General features: G+C 41.2%; 2 protein-coding genes across 3 annotated transcripts in view; one reads left to right on the forward strand and one right to left on the reverse strand.

Annotated features, from left to right (window-relative positions):
- Window positions 1-10,517, forward strand: part of arfgap2 (ADP-ribosylation factor GTPase activating protein 2) — a 16,620-nt gene extending 6,103 nt beyond the window's left edge. The window contains exons 8-17 of one of the 2 annotated variants that reach the window (XM_060877496.1): window positions 4,118-4,162; window positions 5,081-5,133; window positions 5,565-5,701; window positions 6,658-6,789; window positions 7,089-7,217; window positions 7,568-7,723; window positions 7,860-7,986; window positions 8,127-8,217; window positions 8,292-8,413; window positions 9,173-10,517. In XM_060877496.1, coding sequence (XP_060733479.1) covers window positions 4,118-4,162; window positions 5,081-5,133; window positions 5,565-5,701; window positions 6,658-6,789; window positions 7,089-7,217; window positions 7,568-7,723; window positions 7,860-7,986; window positions 8,127-8,217; window positions 8,292-8,413; window positions 9,173-9,193 — 1,013 coding nt within the window. In that variant the 3' untranslated portion in view covers window positions 9,194-10,517. The remainder of the gene's footprint in view (window positions 1-4,117; window positions 4,163-5,080; window positions 5,134-5,564; window positions 5,702-6,657; window positions 6,790-7,088; window positions 7,218-7,567; window positions 7,724-7,859; window positions 7,987-8,126; window positions 8,218-8,291; window positions 8,414-9,172) is intronic. The other variant, XM_060877497.1, reaches the window with a different exon arrangement.
- Window positions 10,427-18,797, reverse strand: si:ch211-71n6.4 (fumonisin B1 esterase). Its single transcript, XM_060877495.1, has 9 exons — window positions 18,667-18,797; window positions 14,875-15,572; window positions 14,577-14,672; window positions 13,420-13,616; window positions 12,651-12,850; window positions 12,500-12,558; window positions 12,222-12,389; window positions 11,689-11,910; window positions 10,427-11,579 (listed from the first exon to the last, which is right to left on the reverse strand). Exons 2-9 carry the CDS (start codon window positions 15,566-15,568, stop codon window positions 11,437-11,439), a joined length of 1,779 nt encoding a protein of 592 aa, XP_060733478.1. The 5' UTR covers window positions 15,569-15,572; window positions 18,667-18,797; the 3' UTR covers window positions 10,427-11,436.

Consider the following 18,797-nt stretch of genomic DNA (forward strand, 5'->3'; position numbering starts at 1 on the left):
GGTGTCTGTCTGCCTGCGTGTGGGTGTCTGTCTGCCTGCGTGTGGGTGTCTGTCTGCCTGCGTGTGGGTGTCTGTCTGCCTGCGTGTGGGTGTCTGTCTGCCTGCGTGTGGGTGTCTGTCTGCCTGCGTGTGGGTGTCTGTCTGCCTGCGTGTGGGTGTCTGTCTGCCTGCGTGTGGGTGTCTGTCTGCCTGCGTGTGGGTGTCTGTCTGCCTGCGTGTGGGTGTCTGTCTGCCTGCGTGTGGGTGTCTGTCTGCCTGCGTGTGGGTGTCTGTCTGCCTGCGTGTGGGTGTCTGTCTGCCTGCGTGTGGGTGTCTGTCTGCCTGCGTGTGGGTGTCTGTCTGCCTGCGTGTGGGTGTCTGTCTGCCTGCGTGTGGGTGTCTGTCTGCCTGCGTGTGGGTGTCTGTCTGCCTGCGTGTGGGTGTCTGTCTGCCTGCGTGTGGGTGTCTGTCTGCCTGCGTGTGGGTGTCTGTCTGCCTGCGTGTGGGTGTCTGTCTGCCTGCGTGTGGGTGTCTGTCTGCCTGCGTGTGGGTGTCTGTCTGCCTGCGTGTGGGTGTCTGTCTGCCTGCGTGTGGGTGTCTGTCTGCCTGCGTGTGGGTGTCTGTCTGCCTGCGTGTGGGTGTCTGTCTGCCTGCGTGTGGGTGTCTCTGCCTGCCTACCTACGTGTGGGTGTGTCTGCCTGCCTACCTACGTGTGGGTGTGTCTGCCTGCCTACCTACGTGTGGGTGTGTCTGCCTGCCTACCTACGTGTGGGTGTGTCTGTCTGCCTACCTACGTGTGTGTGTGTGTGTGTCTGTCTGCCTACCTACGTGTGTGTGTGTCTGTCTGTCTGCCTACCTACACGTGTGTGTGTCTGTCTGTCTGCCTACCTACACGTGTGTGTGTCTGTCTGTCTGCCTACCTACACGTGTGTGTCTGTCTGTCTGCCTACCTACACGTGTGTGTGTGTCTGTCTGCCTACCTACGTGTGTGTGTGTGTGTCTGTCTGCCTACCTACGTGTGTGTGTGTGTGTGTCTGTCTGCCTACCTACGTGTGTGTGTGTGTGTCTGTCTGCCTACCTACGTGTGTGTGTGTGTGTGTCTGTCTGCCTACCTACGTGTGTGTGTGTGTGTCTGTCTGCCTACCTACGTGTGTGTGTGTGTGTCTGTCTGCCTACCTACGTGTGTGTGTGTGTGTCTGTCTGCCTACCTACGTGTGTGTGTGTGTGTCTGTCTGCCTACCTACGTGTGTGTGTGTGTGTCTGTCTGCCTACCTACGTGTGTGTGTGTGTGTCTGTCTGCCTACCTACGTGTGTGTGTGTGTGTCTGTCTGCCTACCTACGTGTGTGTGTGTGTGTCTGTCTGCCTACCTACGTGTGTGTCTGTCTGTCTGCCTACCTACGTGTGTGTCTGTCTGTCTGCCTACCTACGTGTGTGTCTGTCTGTCTGCCTACCTACGTGTGTGTGTGTGTGTGTGTCTGCCTACCTACCTACGTGTGTGTGTGTCTGTCTGCCTGCCTACGTGTGTGTGTCTGTCTGCCTGCCTACGTGTGTGTGTCTGTCTGCCTACCTACCTACGGGTGTGTTTGTGTGTGTGTCTGTCTGTCTGCGTGTGTCGGTCTGAGAGACAGTACTTCCGATTTAATTTAGAGAGAGACAGTACTTATGTCATAGTGGTATACTGTGAAAGTGGGAATGTAGGTAAAGCTCAGTGTTCACTCATCTATCCAGCAAATAAATCCCATAAGCAGGTGAAGATTCTCAACCATGTTAGATTTGCATATGACCTAGTTATTGCTCTTGGATTCAAACATGCCCTTGCCCTCATAAGGACCTCACTACTATGCCAGTGAAAATTATGTGCTGTCATAAATAAATCAAGTTTAGTTTAAACCACGTGATTCATTAGTGTAAGTATTACAGTTTTACAGAACATATTAGCATTCTTACATTACAGTTCATTTAAATTATACTAAATGATACGGGTGGTCATCGTACTTCAAGGCCTTCTACGTTTTAATATTCTTTCATTTGCTCATTCATTTTCCTTCTGCTGTTCCTGCCGCGGGTCACAGGTGTAACAAGCTAAGAAGGGTATCTTGGTGCTCCAACAACTCTATTGGGATCCTCAGACATTCCCAAGCCAACTGTGAGATATAATCCTGCTAGCACATACTGAGTCTGCTCTGGGGTTTCTGTCCAGTTTGATGTTACCTGAAACAGCACTAGCAGACCATTGGGCTTCCTTGTAAGAGCCCCAAACATCCTTTAGCTGGGTGCTTTTGATACAGTGGTGCAAAGGCATTACTCTGAGGCTCTTCCAGATTATCAAGCTTCTCACTCAGAGATCAAGCCCAACAAACTGCAGAGGAACCTAATTTCTAATGTACTAATGACCTTATTCATTCCTTATTATTTAGTCACTATCCACAACTTGTGGCCACTGCTAAAAAAAAAAAAAAAAAGCTGTGAGGGAAGAGGTCAGAAAAAAGATTAAGCCTAAACACTACATGAAATATACATACTGTGTTCCCTGTCTGCATTAGAGATCATGCAGTTACTAGGTTTGCACAGGACCACCAGGGGAGGGAGTAGGGTTGCAAAGGGGCGGAAAGTTTGCGGTAAATTTCCGGAAACTTTCCACGGGAACTTAATCTGGGAAATTTTGGAAATATTCCAAATTGGAAACTTTACGGGAATTTACGGGAATTTATGGGGATTTATGGGACTTATTTGAAAATATAGGGAAATTTATATAAACTATATCATATACAAACATAAATAAACATTTTGTTTGGTCATAAGCAGACATGCATGCAAGATAATACAAATTTTAAAAATGATGTCTTGAATGATTAAATTGTTAAAAAGTAGAACTTTAATTGATTCTTTCATTGAGTAACACAAAATCATAATAAACATTATTATGCTTGTAATAAACATAAACTTAATAATTGTAATAAACATATTTACCTATGCTTGCTGTAATCTATTCTAATTAGTAAGGTAGTTATTAAGTTTAGGTATTGGGTACAATTAAGAATGTTGAATAAGGCAATGCAGAATAAGGCATTAATATGTGCTTAATAAGTACTAATAAATAGCCAATATTCTATTAATATTCATGCTAATAAGCAACTAGTTAAATGACCCTAAAATAAAGTGTTACTGTGCATGTTATTGAAGAATGCAAGTACATGCAGGGGGTTTGGCCTCAATGGCCCTCCAGAAAGCAGTGTGCTGTGTGCAAGTGACCGAGTAACGCAGGGTACAAAGTCAATTTAAATTGCATTAAATCTTGTTGTTTTAAACAAAATTATGCTGCAATTTAAGCACATTTAAGTTCCTTGTTATAGGCAACTCTGCATTTTTTTTAAATTCCCAGTTTATTTCCATATATTCCCGTTAATTCCCATATATTCCTGTTAATTCCCATGGAAAGTTTCCAGCCTTGAAAATTCCCGGAATTTTGCAACCCTAGGAGGGAGGGAGGAAGGGAGGGAATGAAGAAGTAAGTGTGAGTGAGTGTAAAAACACTTTGCCATGAAATCAGCTTATTTAGTTCCAGTGTATGCCATTTTCCATTGTAATTAAGAGACAAGCAAAAGGGTCATCACAACTATGCATATCCACTTTTATACACTTTTTTTTTAATAAAAAAAAAAAAAAAACTACACTTTTTTTTATATTCATGATTCATTTCCACCAATTATTTTCATTCCGGATTTACTTTACTTCGCTTCAGTCAGCCTGTATGTGGCTTGACCTTGTTCCAACCCATCTGCCATTGTAATAATGGCTTCTTCTTTACTGGAGGTTAAATTTGTGCATGCAGACTCTGCTGCTTATCAGGCAGCAATCTGTGCCCTTCGCATGACTCTCCTATTGTATATTTAAATCCTTAATCTTTGCTTTTCCTTGTAACATAAATGTAATTTATTCACATAGATCTCCTGAGAGGAGCACCCTGTAATGTTTAGAACATTGTGTAACACCACGAACGCTGTTTTTGTTGTAAAATACGGGAGCATTAATTAAAATAGAAATATTTAATATTAACGGGAGCCAATTATGGACCAACAGCAGTCTTGTATAATATGATTCTCTTAAGTAACCGTCTTGTCTGCTCTGTTAACGTAGACGACTCGATGAGATTGGCGTCTGACGAGCCACAGCCTCTTAAAGGTGATTTGAGTGGTTTGGAATTGGCCTCCTGACTGGCTACATATCAGCAGCATGTTTTTCTGCATGATTCATGCTTAGTTGGATTTGTAACCCACCTGCTTTGTCTTCTCTGTCTTCAACTACACACGCCTTATTAACGTCTGAATGGCCTTAACGTCTTGTCAATGAAGTTGTAACAGGTTCGCTGCTAATAGCTTAACCCTATTGCAAGGTGATGAGCTCTGAAGTGGCTCTCAAAGCAGCTTTTCTTTTTTTTTGTGCTTATTATTCTTGGGGAATTGAATTCAAGTCAAATATTAATGGAAAAGCTATCGCAAATAAGCAGACTTTGTAACTTTTGGTTACAACTTTAGCTGAATTTATTTTATTTTATCTGAAAGCCTGTCCCATCAGTTACAGTAGCCAAACTCTAAAGTGCACACATCCAGTGCATTAGTCCTAGCAGTGATGTCATCAAAGTGCTTTAGCTACGAGGTGGTACCTCTCCGCACCGCAAGCTTGTTATCTTAAAAGTCTTTCTGAGTACAGCCGACGCACACCGAGGCCCACGGAGAATTAATCCACTGGAATAATGAGATTAGACATGCTTTCTTTCTCGTTCAGTATATGGAGTGCATATTTGCCTGCGTAGTTAATCAGGCACAACTTCTCCATTTGTTCTGTTTAGTGGGTCTCAGAAAGCTCAGGCTTCATTTAGCCCATTTGTGTAAAGTCGGCTATGCCTTGATCCGAGGGTCATTAGCACCATCAATACTAATACGGTAGTGTATTATATCAAAAGAACCGCAGCCTTGGTCTGTTGCTCCTTTGGCTGGCTTCGGTTTACATAAAGCTCAAACTAATACTGCTATCATGTAACTGATAAACAGGAAGACGTGTTAACTTGTCAACAACACATGATTTTCTGTTTCTTTTTAGAAGTGAGACCTTCCATTATCGGAAAAAAGAAACCGGTTGCTGCAAAGAAAGGGGTAGGTATTATTATTTTGATTGTTTTATTATGAGTCTTGTTTGCTGATGCAGCTCTTCTTCTACCAGCAGGTGTCAGACTAGCGTCACCTTTGCTGCTCAAACTGTGCATCGACCGGAAGCTTCTTATTATTGCACCATTGTGTAACCCTGTTGGTGACTAATCATGTCATGACATTTGGTGGATGTTCTTGCATGTCATTTATTATTATTATTTTTTTTTAAACAATAGCACATTTTCAGTTTATTGACACGCAATGACTTTTGTCTGTTCCATTTCCACTAATTCAACTGCCGTGTGGCCTTTCTAAATAAGTAAAGTTGGAGAAGCGTAAATCAACATCAGACTCACTTTTTATAATAGTTCATGCAAATTGAGCACTTTAGTTGAAGGAAAATCTTTGTCCTTACGTATATTTATCTTTGTCTTTAGCTCGGGGCTAAGAAGGGTCTCGGGGCCCAGAAAGTGAGCAGCAAAAGCTTCAACGAGGTCGAGAAGCAAGCACAAGTGGCAGAGAAGCTGAGAGAGGAACAGGCTGCCGAGGCTAAGAAACAGGTCGAGGAGTCAATGTGAGTTCACAAATAGTACTGAGGAAACCAAGGAGATGTTTCAGCAAAACGTTTAAGTCAACCAAGTCAATTAAATTCAGTGCAACTTGAAAATGGAAAGTTAACTGTCAATGTTTGGGCGAAGTCCTAGGGAAGCCAGCTTTTATGGAGGAATAGCATGTAGGCAGGGTCTAAATAACCTAAGGGTGTTTGTTGGTGGAAAAAATGATCTCACGTGATGTGAAGCAGGATTTTAAACTGGTTTCTTAATGAGAAATAATTTGATTGATTATAGCTAATAATTATGAGCAGTTACTGCTTACTCTAATTATTAAGTTTGACCTTAAGCAGAATTTAAAATAATGGTAAATCTTTCTAATTTAGTCTAATAGAAGTTAGAGTCAACCAAAATTCTTAAGTTAATCAGCCTCTGATTCTAGAAAGTGAAATATGTAGTTTACAGAAATGCTTAGAACTGGAACCACTCAGATTAAATGAATACTGAATCCAAATAGTTAGACGTTTTCACTTTTCTGTAGCGCTACATCTTTTAAACCATCAAGATGTCCAGTTTTAGCAACTAAGACACTGAAATGCTCCTTGCGGATCACTGAACATATCCTTTACTAATGTACGCGTGTTCTTACAGACTGCAAGTAGTAGGCATGAAGAAGCATATAACACAGGACCAGATGGAATCAAGAAAGACAGACAGTATGTGCAAGGATATACGATATTAAGGATGTGCGATATTAAGGATATGCGAGAGGCTGTCAAATAGGAAAAAAATTGTCTGTTTTAAATATTGCTTTTTTATATAATGCAGATCAACCAATACATTTAATATTACTATAATGATCAAAAGTGGGGGGAAAAGTTTTGGTGGAGTTTTGGATCTAACTAGATTCATACTTTTGCAACTCATTGAATGTGAAATGTTCTTTATTCACACACCCTGTTGTGTTTTGTTGGTTCAGTGTGGCTTCAATGCGCCTTGCCTACAAAGAGCTGGAGATCGACAGGAAGCTGGAAGAGAAGAGGCTGCAGAACCTGGAGGGAAAGAAGAGGGAGCAGGCTGAGAGGCTCGGTATGGGCTTAGGAACCAGGAGGTAACTTTGTCCTCTGTTGCAATCACTCTACAATCTGCATTTTTTCCCCTTAGCTGAGACATCTTTGGTGTGACATGTTTGCTCCTTTAGCTCTGTTTAGCTATGTCAAGGTAGTGCAGCTAAGAGGTTCATTACATAAGGCAGCTGAAATGTTTTTTTCTTTATAAGTAAAATGTAGATGTGCAAAAAATGTGTAGTGACATCATTTAGAATAAGGAATGACAACAGTGGTCCTTTTATGCAAAGGATATTAAAATAAATAATTTTCCCCCCTTTCTTTTAATTTCATCCCCCTCCAGTGTTGTGTCACACTCTGTGATGTCAGAAATGCAGGTGATTGAGCAGGAGACCCCTGTGAACTCAAAGTCCTCCTCTCGCTCCAGACTAGACATGTTTGATGAGCCTGGGTTTACCTCTGGACCACCAAAGTAAGTCACTCGGACTAAGCTGTCTATGAGCACACTTAAATGATTGTGTGTGTGTGTGTGTGTGTGTGGGTGGGTGCGTGTTCACACCTGCCTGTTATTTTTCCCCACATTTCAAAGGTTGCATCTTATGTAAGCTGACTACTTCTTAGTTAAACAAACACGCTGACAGGTGCACGAGCAGTAATTGCTGTTTTTTTACGGCATGACACGCGTCTGTGGTGCACGTAGAAAAAAAACAGCAAATAAAAGAAGATTCACCAAATCTGAATTCTGCTCCTGTTCTTATTTTTGTATGTGCAGTAAATAAATTCCCTCAAAGTTTTATGTGTCTCTGTGACGTGCCATGGCAGGTATAAAGACAACCCGTTCACTACAGGAGACAGCTTTGGCTCACGGTGGGATACTGATTCAAGCTCCGCCTCCTTCTCTTCCGCCTGGGCTCTCGAGAAGGAGGAGCCCAAAGAGACTGAAGTCACCATCTCCAGCATCCAGCCAATCGGAGAAAGGTTTGTTAGAGCACAAGTATACAAATTTACATAAATTTTACACAACCGGCCTGATATTCCTAGAAAAATATCAGCATGGACATTAAATCTGAAAGGGAGGTTGAGAGGTTAATTAATGGTGTTGTCCGTCTATCAGGTTGCCCAGCAGAAGGAAGCCGGAAGCTTCCGTGGCCCTGGCAGAATCCAGCGAGGCACGGCAGAAGTTTGCAAATGCTAAAGCGATCTCATCTGACATGTTCTTCGGCCGTGAGGGCAATGCTGAGGTACCGACAGCAGAATACCTGTTTAACTGTTCACGTCTGGGAAATAAAAAGGATTTTCTGCTTGATAATGAATCTTTCAGGTCAGTCTATTTGTTTGGTTAAACTAAATGTCCCTAAGACCTCTTTAATGTGTGTTTCAGTATGAAGCCAAGGCTCGTTTGGAGACCATGTCCAGCAGCACATCTATTAGCTCTGCTGATCTGTTCGGGGACGGAAGCAGCCGCTCATCAGGTGAGCAACAGGACACTGTGTAGCTGAAAGATGGACCACTTGTACTTAAACTGATAGAGTTGTGTGTTTTGTAGCTGGATCAGGATTCGAGAGTGTGCTTCCCTCTGGGCCAGACATGGCGCAGTTTAAGCAAGGTGTGAAGACCGTTGCTGGAAAGATGGCCGTGCTGGCAAACGGGGTTATGAACACCATTCAGGTGAGAGGAACGATTAGGGTGACTGAATTGTGACAAACAGCGACTCTTTAATATCTGTGCAGCTGTCCTGGTGTTTGCGATATGATTACACTGATTCAGGTTAGGAGGAGATTAAGACTAAATCACACAACAGCTACCAAACAGGGAGGGTGAAGGCGAACACATTTTCTCAGCAACACACAAAGCTCACACTCATTTAGAGGACAGATCTATCTGCCGCATTCTGCATACATGACCTCAGATGCTCATGTTCGAGTTGCTGTGTTTGTTAGGGGACACAGTAATGCCATCACTCCCACTGAGGAGCCCGATTACATCGCCTTGGCTTCCAGCTATGGCTGACCATGGCATCATCAGGGTTTAAATAAGATACCATTCAGATGTAGCATTACAACAGGATGTCACTCATGTGAATGCAATGCAAAAACAAAGCAATGCTAAATTAACGAGTTTCCCAAAGTCTGTGTCGCTAACCCAGAAAGAACGGAGTCATAACCCTAAATAAAGCTGATCTCTGGACAGTTGTAAAGGAAAATTTAAAAGTTGCTTTTACAGTATAATTGCAGCAGTTATTTCTTATGGCCCATTTTATTATTATAGGATTTAAATAATACAGTTACTCTTATGAATTATTAACTATATATTAGAAGCTAGTCCAAATTGTAGTTATAGCACCATCAGAGAAAAGTCGAAAGTTTCTATTGTTCCACTCCCAGTCATGTTCAGTGTCCTCCTAACTTCCTCTCATTCTCTTTTTAGGACCGTTATGGCTCTTACTGACAGAACTGTATGAATCGAACAGGAAAGGAAATGACATCAAACAGGACATACCACACTGCTGACCGGATCTGGTTTTGTTTTTTTCCCTCTAATGCATTGTACCTGAAGCACAGATGGAGAAAATACAGAAACAACAAGAAAAAGAGGAGACGGCAGAAAGCAGGACCTCCTTCTCCCAGTCTGCCTACAGGCCTTTGTAGATTCTCTATCTCTCTCTCTCTCTCACACACACACACACACACACACAGACAGTATTTCAGTTTCTTTCTTTCTTTTTTGATTATTATTATTATTTTTTTTTAAATTCCAGTAACAAGTCCACAAAGATGTAGAGAGTGTGTTTTTCAGAACCGCAGTGCTTTCTGTTAAAATAACCATGCTGGCTTTTTTTATGCCATATTACCGGTCTGAGATTTCATAGAATTGATTTGTGTTATCTATGAAATATGTATAACCAAACTTATCCTTAGCTCTTCAATGTTTTCATAGCTTTTTTTTTTTTTTTTTTGTATTTAAGTGGTATTATATTCTTCATGAGTGTGTGCATTCATGATTAGTACATTCAGCTCCCTTAGAAAGGGAATCGAGATGGTTATGTTTTAAGTTCATTTGGAAATGCGTGCGGTCCAGTGAGTGGAAATGGATATTGCCTTTTTCCGAATGAGCGAGGTAGCTTTAGATGTTCACGATCTTCCAATTTGAAATGTCTGGAATGTTTAATTCGACAAAGAGCGAGCTGATGTGCAATACGTAACCCTCCTCTGTGAAGTCGGACACATCAGATTTTCTTGTCTGAAAACCATTTTGAAAAGCGTTGTGGTTTTGTGAATTCTCCAAGCATGCTCATTAAGGCCTGTGATCGTAAAACCTCACACCAAACCTCGTTATACTTTAAAGCTGCAGACGGAGCAGAGTAAATCTGACAGATTACGTCAACGCAGGAATAAGATTCACAGACAAGATGAAGCGTCTGCAGCTGCTTACATATGCATCAGTTCTTAAACTGGTGTGAATTTTAAGTTGTTAAATAGGATTAAAGGGTGAACTGATTCTGACAAATCCTTGTGTGATTTTCCTGCTAGATGCAAACTGTCCCCCCCCCTTTTGGATTGAAACATGATTGTGATAAACCAGGAGCTTTCTGTGTGCTCTTGAGAAAAACCCTCAACGTCCATTCTTGAAATTTGTTTGCCTGTCCCTTTGTGTGAAATAAAAATAAATAAATAAAGGACGTTAATTTGACTTCACCTGAAAACAGGTGTTTATTGTAGATCAGTGGAAAAAATAAGTTTTATGTAAATAAAAGCTGACCTCCAAAATGCAATCATTTGACTTCATTGTGTATAAAACTATATATATCAGTGAAAGCACAGCATTTAGTAAGTCACAGTGGAAATAAAAAAAAATAAATAAAAATAAAAAATTGGTGTCGCTTCTGACCCCATGAAGCTGCTGCACAAAATGAAAGAATCAGGGCTTTGATGTGGGTCTACACACGTCCGTGCTTTCATGTGGCCTCTTTCGACGACAACCTTTCATCTAGTCGTTTCGCACATATCGAAGAAGTCAACCTGTCCAATCACTGTGACAGAATGAGGAGTAACAGGTAAGCACACAGCCCAAGCCTACAGAATGCTTCTCTAAACACAGCCTCCATCCTGGAAGGGTCAGGAACCTGATCTCTCTCATCACAGAAAACAAAAGCAAGTCACCCTTCAAGACGAAGGGAAGAGAAATGTATTTATAACACCTAAAAGATCTAATTCATTTGATCATTTGTACCGAACAATGAAAAGAAACAAATTATTGAAATTTTCTGAAATTACAGGATTCTATGAACGATTCAGGAGTAAATCGGTTCGTTTCCAGCTTTCTGAATGAGGTGCGCTGTGTCCTTTTGATTTAAAGACTTGTAGGTTTAAAGGATTTTTGACGTTATTGTGCAGCCCCTAAGAAACCATACATTAATGAGTTTTGCAAAGTCAAGCAAGTTTTCTTCTTATTCAACACTATGTATGTTCTCTTACTGCTTTTTTTAAATGATTAATAATAATTCCAAAACAAACAAACAAAAATATGCTTGACTTTCAGTGCAAATAAAATTCTTCCTCCCTGCATGTTTTGGCCAATTAAGTAGAGTTAGAAATGCGATACAAAAATACAAGACGACGACTTGTAGCTGCTTAGGGTTGGTGCGTGTTTGTTTACTGAAGCTTACGATCTTGAGTGTCCAACAAACCACATTAGTTGATCCAGGCATATGAATAAAAGCTGTTCTTTTCCCACAAAGCACATCGCTCTGCTAAAGGATTCGGTGCCACAGAAAGAGTCTCGTTCAGCATCGCAGTCTGGGACGGGAACTCTGGCCAGTCCTCTGGCATTTTACCTGTGATATGAAAAAAAAAAACGCTAGGTTTATTTGTGGAGCAATTGAAAAGCAAGGAAATTAAATAACTGCATTTGAGGAGGTTCCTGAGTCGAGGAATGATGCTCACCTTCTTTCGCGAAATGGATGAAATATTTGGTGAGCGTTTGCTGAAAAGCTTTATCTTTAGAGGTCGTTGTGCCGAGTGCCATCTCGAGGCCACCGAAGAATGCCAAGCTGTCAATCATGTGGAAGGAGAAGCGGCTTGGAAAAGGGAGCCACGTGGATGAATCGGCTTCTTTGGATGGTGTATAGGTCACCAGGTAGCGGTACAGAGGGCTCTTCAAAGCGTCTAGAAACAACCAAAACATTTGAGAGATAAAATATGACATCAGTCAGGTGTTTTAATACCTTTTAACTTTTGTCTCAGCCTATAGTTGAAAATTTGTCTGGCAATGCAATCTGAAGCAGCTTCTCAGCCTCGGCATTTATTAAAAATAAGGTTCAAACTAAGAGTTTTTTGAGACGTAAAGCCTATAACACAATTTGGTTATTTTTATTAAATGATAAAAAGATGTATCAAATATGTATCACACAATAAGTGAATAACATGTCAGAAAAGAAGAGATTTTGAGGTCGTAGGGCAGATGGGCTTTTGTGGACCTGCAGCTTGGGTGGCGAGGTGGTTGCTGGGGCAGCTGGCTCGCATATCTGACACTAACGTAGTGTAAAGTCTTTCAGGACAGCGGTCATTGGTCGGACATGGCGCAGAACTGTTGTAAAGCCTCAGTGCCTGAGATAGCACATCGTTTCCAAATGGTGTCAGATTCTCTACATACAGGAAGAGAGAGAGAGAGAGAGTGAAAAAGAGAGGATGAGAAAAAGCTTTTTTGAGATTCTACTTTAGATGTTAAAGTAATCGCACTAACTAAGGTCGATACCTGATAGAAACCACTGGTAGTCGGCCGATGTCCAGGTGGAGATGTTCTTCATCGGGGGACTGAGAACAGTTGAGAAACAGAGACCTATTTGTGCATTTATTGCCTTGATTTTGTGTTGTCCTGATGGCTAAGAAAGCTAACAAATGTTTACCTGAAGTCAGTTTCTTGCTCTGCTGTCCCAACCACGAATGGAACGTCATTGTAAAATCCACCCTTCTTCCAAGCTTTAAATGAATGTGTGGAGAGAACATGACCATCTACAACTGCAACTGGACCATATGTATTCCCTTTAATAGGGATGTCCTCTTGCCCCTTTTTTGCCCAAGCTGGGTATTCCTCCCATGGAATGGCCTGGGTAGACAAAATGAGAAAGGGTATTCTCACAGCTCTTTACATTACATTTACAGCATTACGCAGACACCCTGATCCAGAGTGACTTACATTTTATCTCAATTTTTATACAACTGAGCAATTAAGAGTTGAGGAGCCTTGCTTCGGTGCCCAGCACTGGCAGCTTAGTGGACCTGGGACCTTCATGACCACCAAACTCACAACCTTCTGATTGGTAGTCCAACACCTTACCCACTAGGCTCCCACATTCTTTCACCATTACGTACAAAGCCATTACACACAACACAAACTTTAGCCACACATAAGCTCTGTTCCTGCTGAATCAAGCCCATACTAGGTAATTAATAGCTGCACACGCTTGATTAATGATCTGAGGTGTTTCAGAAGCTAGAACTAAAGACAAATATGGACTGGATGAGGACTGTCAGCTATCTATTCAGTGTGTACACTTGAAACATGGTGATATTGTGATAACCCTGCAAGTTTTATTTGTTTTGGAAGCTGAAACAGAAGATGAACGATGGGAAAGGGTCAAAGGAGGATCTAGGGATTGGCTTTGTGTATCTCACCTGGAGGATCTGAGTTATGTTGAGCTTTCGAAGGCATGTGGCATCTTGGCAGCCTGTTCTCTTCAAGAACACGAGGTTGTCTCTTTCGGCTGAGTCCAACGAGGTGTTAGACACGAATGAGGAACTCATTCCGATTGCACGATGAAACAGACCCTCAGCTTGAGGTGAATTCATCAAAGCCCACACTGAAGTTTCTCCTTATAAAGAACAGAAGATGAGAGCATATTAGTCAGCTAAATGTACCACAAGAAAGCATGCAACACAAAGATGCCATACATGCTGAGCATGATCTGTTAAAACACATTCCTGTAGAAAATGTTCTTAGATAAACATCTCCTTTGTGAAGATTGTGAAATAAAATGCAGCGTTGCACAACATCTTTGTCTGGAGGGCTTTTCTGTGGCTCTGGATGCTTGTGATTGGTCAGAAGGTGTACGTTATTTTTACAGAACATCACGGCTGGGAAAGCAGATTCCAGCTGTAACGCTGAATGAGGTTAATAATAACGATAATATGTTTTTATGTATATCTGTACAGCAGACTCGCAACATAATCTAAGGCTAATAATCATATTTTTCAAAAATGTTATGCTGAAGAATGGAACCTGTATCATAATTCATATAGGAACATATATTTATGGAAGGAGTCAAAGTTTCCCAGCTCAGTCAATCTTACGGACAGAGGTGTTAAGATGTGTGTGTGAGAGGGAGGGAGAGGGGGAGGGAGAGGGGGAGGGAGGGAGGAGAGAGAGAGAGAGAGAGAGGCGTTTGGAGAGGAAATGCCTGCTTATTGCTATGTTTATAGCATACAGGGACAGCAACATTTCTTAACAACATTGAATGTAAATACAAATGAATAAACAGTGTCATTAGTTTTATTCCTCTGTGCTAATAGAGGATGAAAATAATCAGCATCACGCTGGTTATGTACCACAATGTAACGTCTTCTACACAATTCACTTGGACATACAGTATGAACTAATACCGACCAACAAATGAGTAAAATAATTCCACACGTCATAGTTATTGTTTCTTTCTAATCCAACACAGTTATAAAGTTACTTACCCACTGCACTATATATATATACAGATTATACATTTTAATGTTGTATGTTTAAAAAAAATGTAGATGAGCTTGTATTATAAAAAACTTCTGACCAAATATGGTGACTTTCTTTGGATCTCCACCGAACACATGGATGTTTTTCTGAACCCAACGAAGAGCCTGAATCTGGTCCATGAAGCCGTAGTTCCCTACATTGAAAAATGATCCACGTTAATAATTCTGTACCACATTCCCCTGGTTATATAACAAGGAAAACACACTTTGAGTCTATCAAAGAACATCTTTCTATAACTACTGTAACAATTCCTCTAAGAAAGACAGTTGATTTGAACAGTTTGGGTAAATATTGATCAAATCCGACAGCTGCGTTGAAAAGATGAAAGGAATCACCTGAGGTATTGGTAGGAGAACTTTTTCTCAGTAGTTCCAGAGCCATGAAGCCGAATGCATTAAGCCTGTAGTTCAGACTGACAAACACAGTTTGTGTTCTTCCCGCCAGCTCCTCGGTGGGTGAGTAGCCTTTTTCCTGCCCGCTCAGCATGTGCAAGTGTCCACCATGGAGCCACACCATGACGGGCAAGGCAGCAGCAGGCAGCAGGCTAGGTGTCCAGATGTTCAAGTGCAGGCAGTCCTCTTGTCCCATCACGTGCCCATTTTCCCTGAGAGGCTGCACCTGGGCACAAATGCTGCGAAAATGTGTGGCATCGTAAATGCCATCCCAGCACTTTCCATTTGCTTTGAGGTCTGCTGGAGGATGCCAGCGTTGTTCGCCGACTGGTGGCACAGCATACGGGATACCTTTGAAGGAATAGGCACCGTCTGCCCATCGTCCATGCAGCAAACCACAGTCTGTATGCACCTGAGCATAAGCACGGGGTGGAGTCTGAGCCACGTAAGCCAGGTATGCGGCGAGAGTGAGAAGGGCAAGAATGCCACAGCCAATCAAAAACATACATCTGCGGGATACTTGCAGGAACGGGCTAACGTAGTAGCGGCGGGCATATTGGACCTCCTCTTCAGCCTCATCCTGAACGAGGTAGCGGTACTCGTTCCTTGCAGGGACCTCAAACGCGTCCTCATTCATGTCTCTAATCCACACAGTATGTACAGTACATATCAATGTCATGTCATGTGGCATACAAACATTTCACATGACCTTACTCTTAACAATAAATAATAACGTGAACCTGTCATGTTTAATATGCCATGTTGTTATCGTGTATCACTATTATTAATGTTAAATTAAAGTTGCATGATTATGACTTATAAGATTTTATTATTCATACTTGATCTGATTAATAACTACCTATTGACACCTAACAAACACTGTTTTTTATGTATGACTCCCTGTTCACTTTTAACTCATTTGATTTGAATAAAAGAGTCATTTGAATGAATAAATGCAAACAAGTTAGAGTTAGTAGTCAGTAGTAAAGAGTCAGAATACATGACACCACTAACATTCTCAACACACCTAGCATTTCAGGAACCATATAAATCACAGTGCTTTGACCAAGTATCATCCCACTTCCCACATTAAATATAAGAAAGCCAGTTTGAGAAGAAAAAAAAAAGGTTAATAAACAGCAAGGACATGTCAAAACATGTTTGGGACAGAAAAATTCAATCAGGTATGGTTGTAAAAAAATTAAAACACATAATTTAAGGAATGAAAAGAATATCCAGGAGGTCATCCACCAAAATTTAGTGACCAGGAAATAAAGTTAGTCAGAGAATAGGGCTAAGAGAATACAGTAGGTTATGAAAAAGCAGAAGTGATCCACAGCTCAGATATACAGGTTCACAGGACAGCCAAATCCTGGGACATTCCACAAAGCTGGGCTTTATGAACAAGTGGTGAGACAAAAGCCATAATTTGAGGAAACAAGAATAAAAAAGAAATATATGAGTTCACATGTGTAGTTTGTCAAAAGGTATGTGAGAGACTCAGCAAAGATGTGGGAAACAGCCAGGCAGTAAAATGCAGTAAATTGTAAAAAATAAATAAATAAATAAATAAATAAATAAATAAAAAATCCAACATAACGCTTGTCTAACGTCACTCGTAAACAACACAGCTGACATTTTTACTGTGGTGCTGTTGCTCAAAGTGTTTGAACATGTCTACACTGACTGGTGCCCAAGAGCAAAAAATAACAAACGGCATTTTGTGAAGTGTTAGTTTTTTTTTTTTTTTTTTTTTTTTTTTTTTTTTTTTTTTTTACAGTCAAATTTCTCAGTTTTTTTCTTTTATGATTCATTTTCATCTAAACTTGTTTTGGTGAAATCCTTAATAAATGTCAGACTTTAAATAAATAGTTATGTTAACTAAATACTCATTTTAACTGAAAAAAAAAAGCAGTAAAAGCAAGTTGAGATTAGACGACTGTACATCGGAGAGCTTAAAATCTTTACTTAATTGTCAGTCATTTCAAATAATGAATGACAGACAATTAGCTTATCTGCTATTTATATTAGACACATTTGTGAGTGATATCCAGAGATGGGGGACTCGAGTCATATGACGACTCGAGTCAGACTTAAGTCGCAAATTTGAGACTTGAGACTTGCTTGACAAATATTAAAAAAAGACTCGACTTGCCTTGACATTCATGACTTGAGACTTACTTGTGACTTACTCCCACCTCTGGTGATATCTTTATGCATCATTCCAACACTCACTCACTCACTCATTTTCTACCGCTTATCCGAACTACCTCGGGTCACGGGGAGCCTGTGCCTATCTCAGGCGTCATCGGCCATCAAGGCAGGATACACCCTGGACGGAGTGCCAACCCATCACAGGGCACACACACACTCTCATTCATTCACGCAATCACACACTAGGGACAATTTTCCAGAGATGCCAATCAACCTACCATGCATGTCTTTGGACCGGGGGAGGAAACCGGAGTACCCGGAGGAAACCCCCGAGGCACAGTGAGAACATGCAAACTCCACACACACAAGGCGGAGGCGGGAATCGAACCCCCAACCCTGGAGGTGTGAGGCGAACGTGCTAACCACTAAGCCGCCGTCCCTCCTCATTCCAACACAAAACCCATAAACATGGTCAGGTCTTTTAATGTAACTGAAAACTGAGTTTTTCTGGTTAACAAACCGTTGTGACAATTAAATATTATGTTATACTTTTTGTAGTTTGGATTGTAGGAATGAAATGGTAAACATTTCTGGCTGTAACATTCCCAAATGTAAAAAAGTTGAAGACTGTGATATTTTTTTGCAAGTGTTTGGAATCTACATTTTTGTTCTTCATTTATTTGAAATGAAATGGAATTTGGGTAATAAAATTTGTAAAGAGGATAATGTCAGGCTGATTTTGGTTTACATGTGTAGATATTTGTGCACCTTGTAATAGTCATATTCTAATATTACTTAAGATATAGGAACTTTTGGCCACTCAAAAAAAAAGTGCGCAGACAAATACCATGAGCAGGAAGAGAAACACAAACACTCTCTCTCTCTCTCTCTCTCTCTCTCTCTCACACACACACACACACACTCACTCACTCCCCCCCCCCCCCACACACACACACTCACTCGCTTGCTCACACACTCACTCACTCACCCCCCCCCCCCCACTCGCTCACACACACACAAACACTCACCCACTGCCCCCACACACACTCACTCTCACACACACACACACACTCACTCGCTGACACACACACTCAACCCCCCCCCACACACACACACACACTCACTCCCCCACACTCTCACACACACACTCACTCACTCACACACACACACACACACACACACACACCGGAGGGTGGGGGGTCTTCTGTCACACCACAATGAGAACGAAATACAATTATACACATCTTTCATTAAGTTTTCTTTTCCTTTTTTTGAGCTTCAGAGGAAATTAGAATTATCAGTATAAAGATAATAATCGGATATATAATCTTCGTGCTTATTTCGTTTGTGAATCCCTTTATATAAGCACTAATGATATATTACAACACAAAGTCTAAACACAAAGCTGACTATATAAAGCAAACCCACATAACAAACAGCACGAGACTGAGAAAAGTTCCTTTGCCCTTTTATGGACATAGCAGTTTAATATCTTAAACCTATATAATACACCAAAATGTTATATATAACAAAATAAAAATACAATTCAGCCTTGCTTGGATTTATAAACAAAACACTTACCCTCGCAATGTTTACGCATTGAGCGAACAGTTTCCCTTACCAATGCCTGGGTCGTAAAATAAAAGAGTTTTATTGAACATGTAGTAAACTACATAGTCTACAGACCCCCTTATTCCACATCCCTCTGTAGT

The sequence above is a fragment of the Tachysurus vachellii genome, chromosome 9 (assembly GCF_030014155.1).
Source record: "Tachysurus vachellii isolate PV-2020 chromosome 9, HZAU_Pvac_v1, whole genome shotgun sequence".
Classification (NCBI taxonomy): Eukaryota; Metazoa; Chordata; class Actinopteri; order Siluriformes; family Bagridae; genus Tachysurus; species Tachysurus vachellii.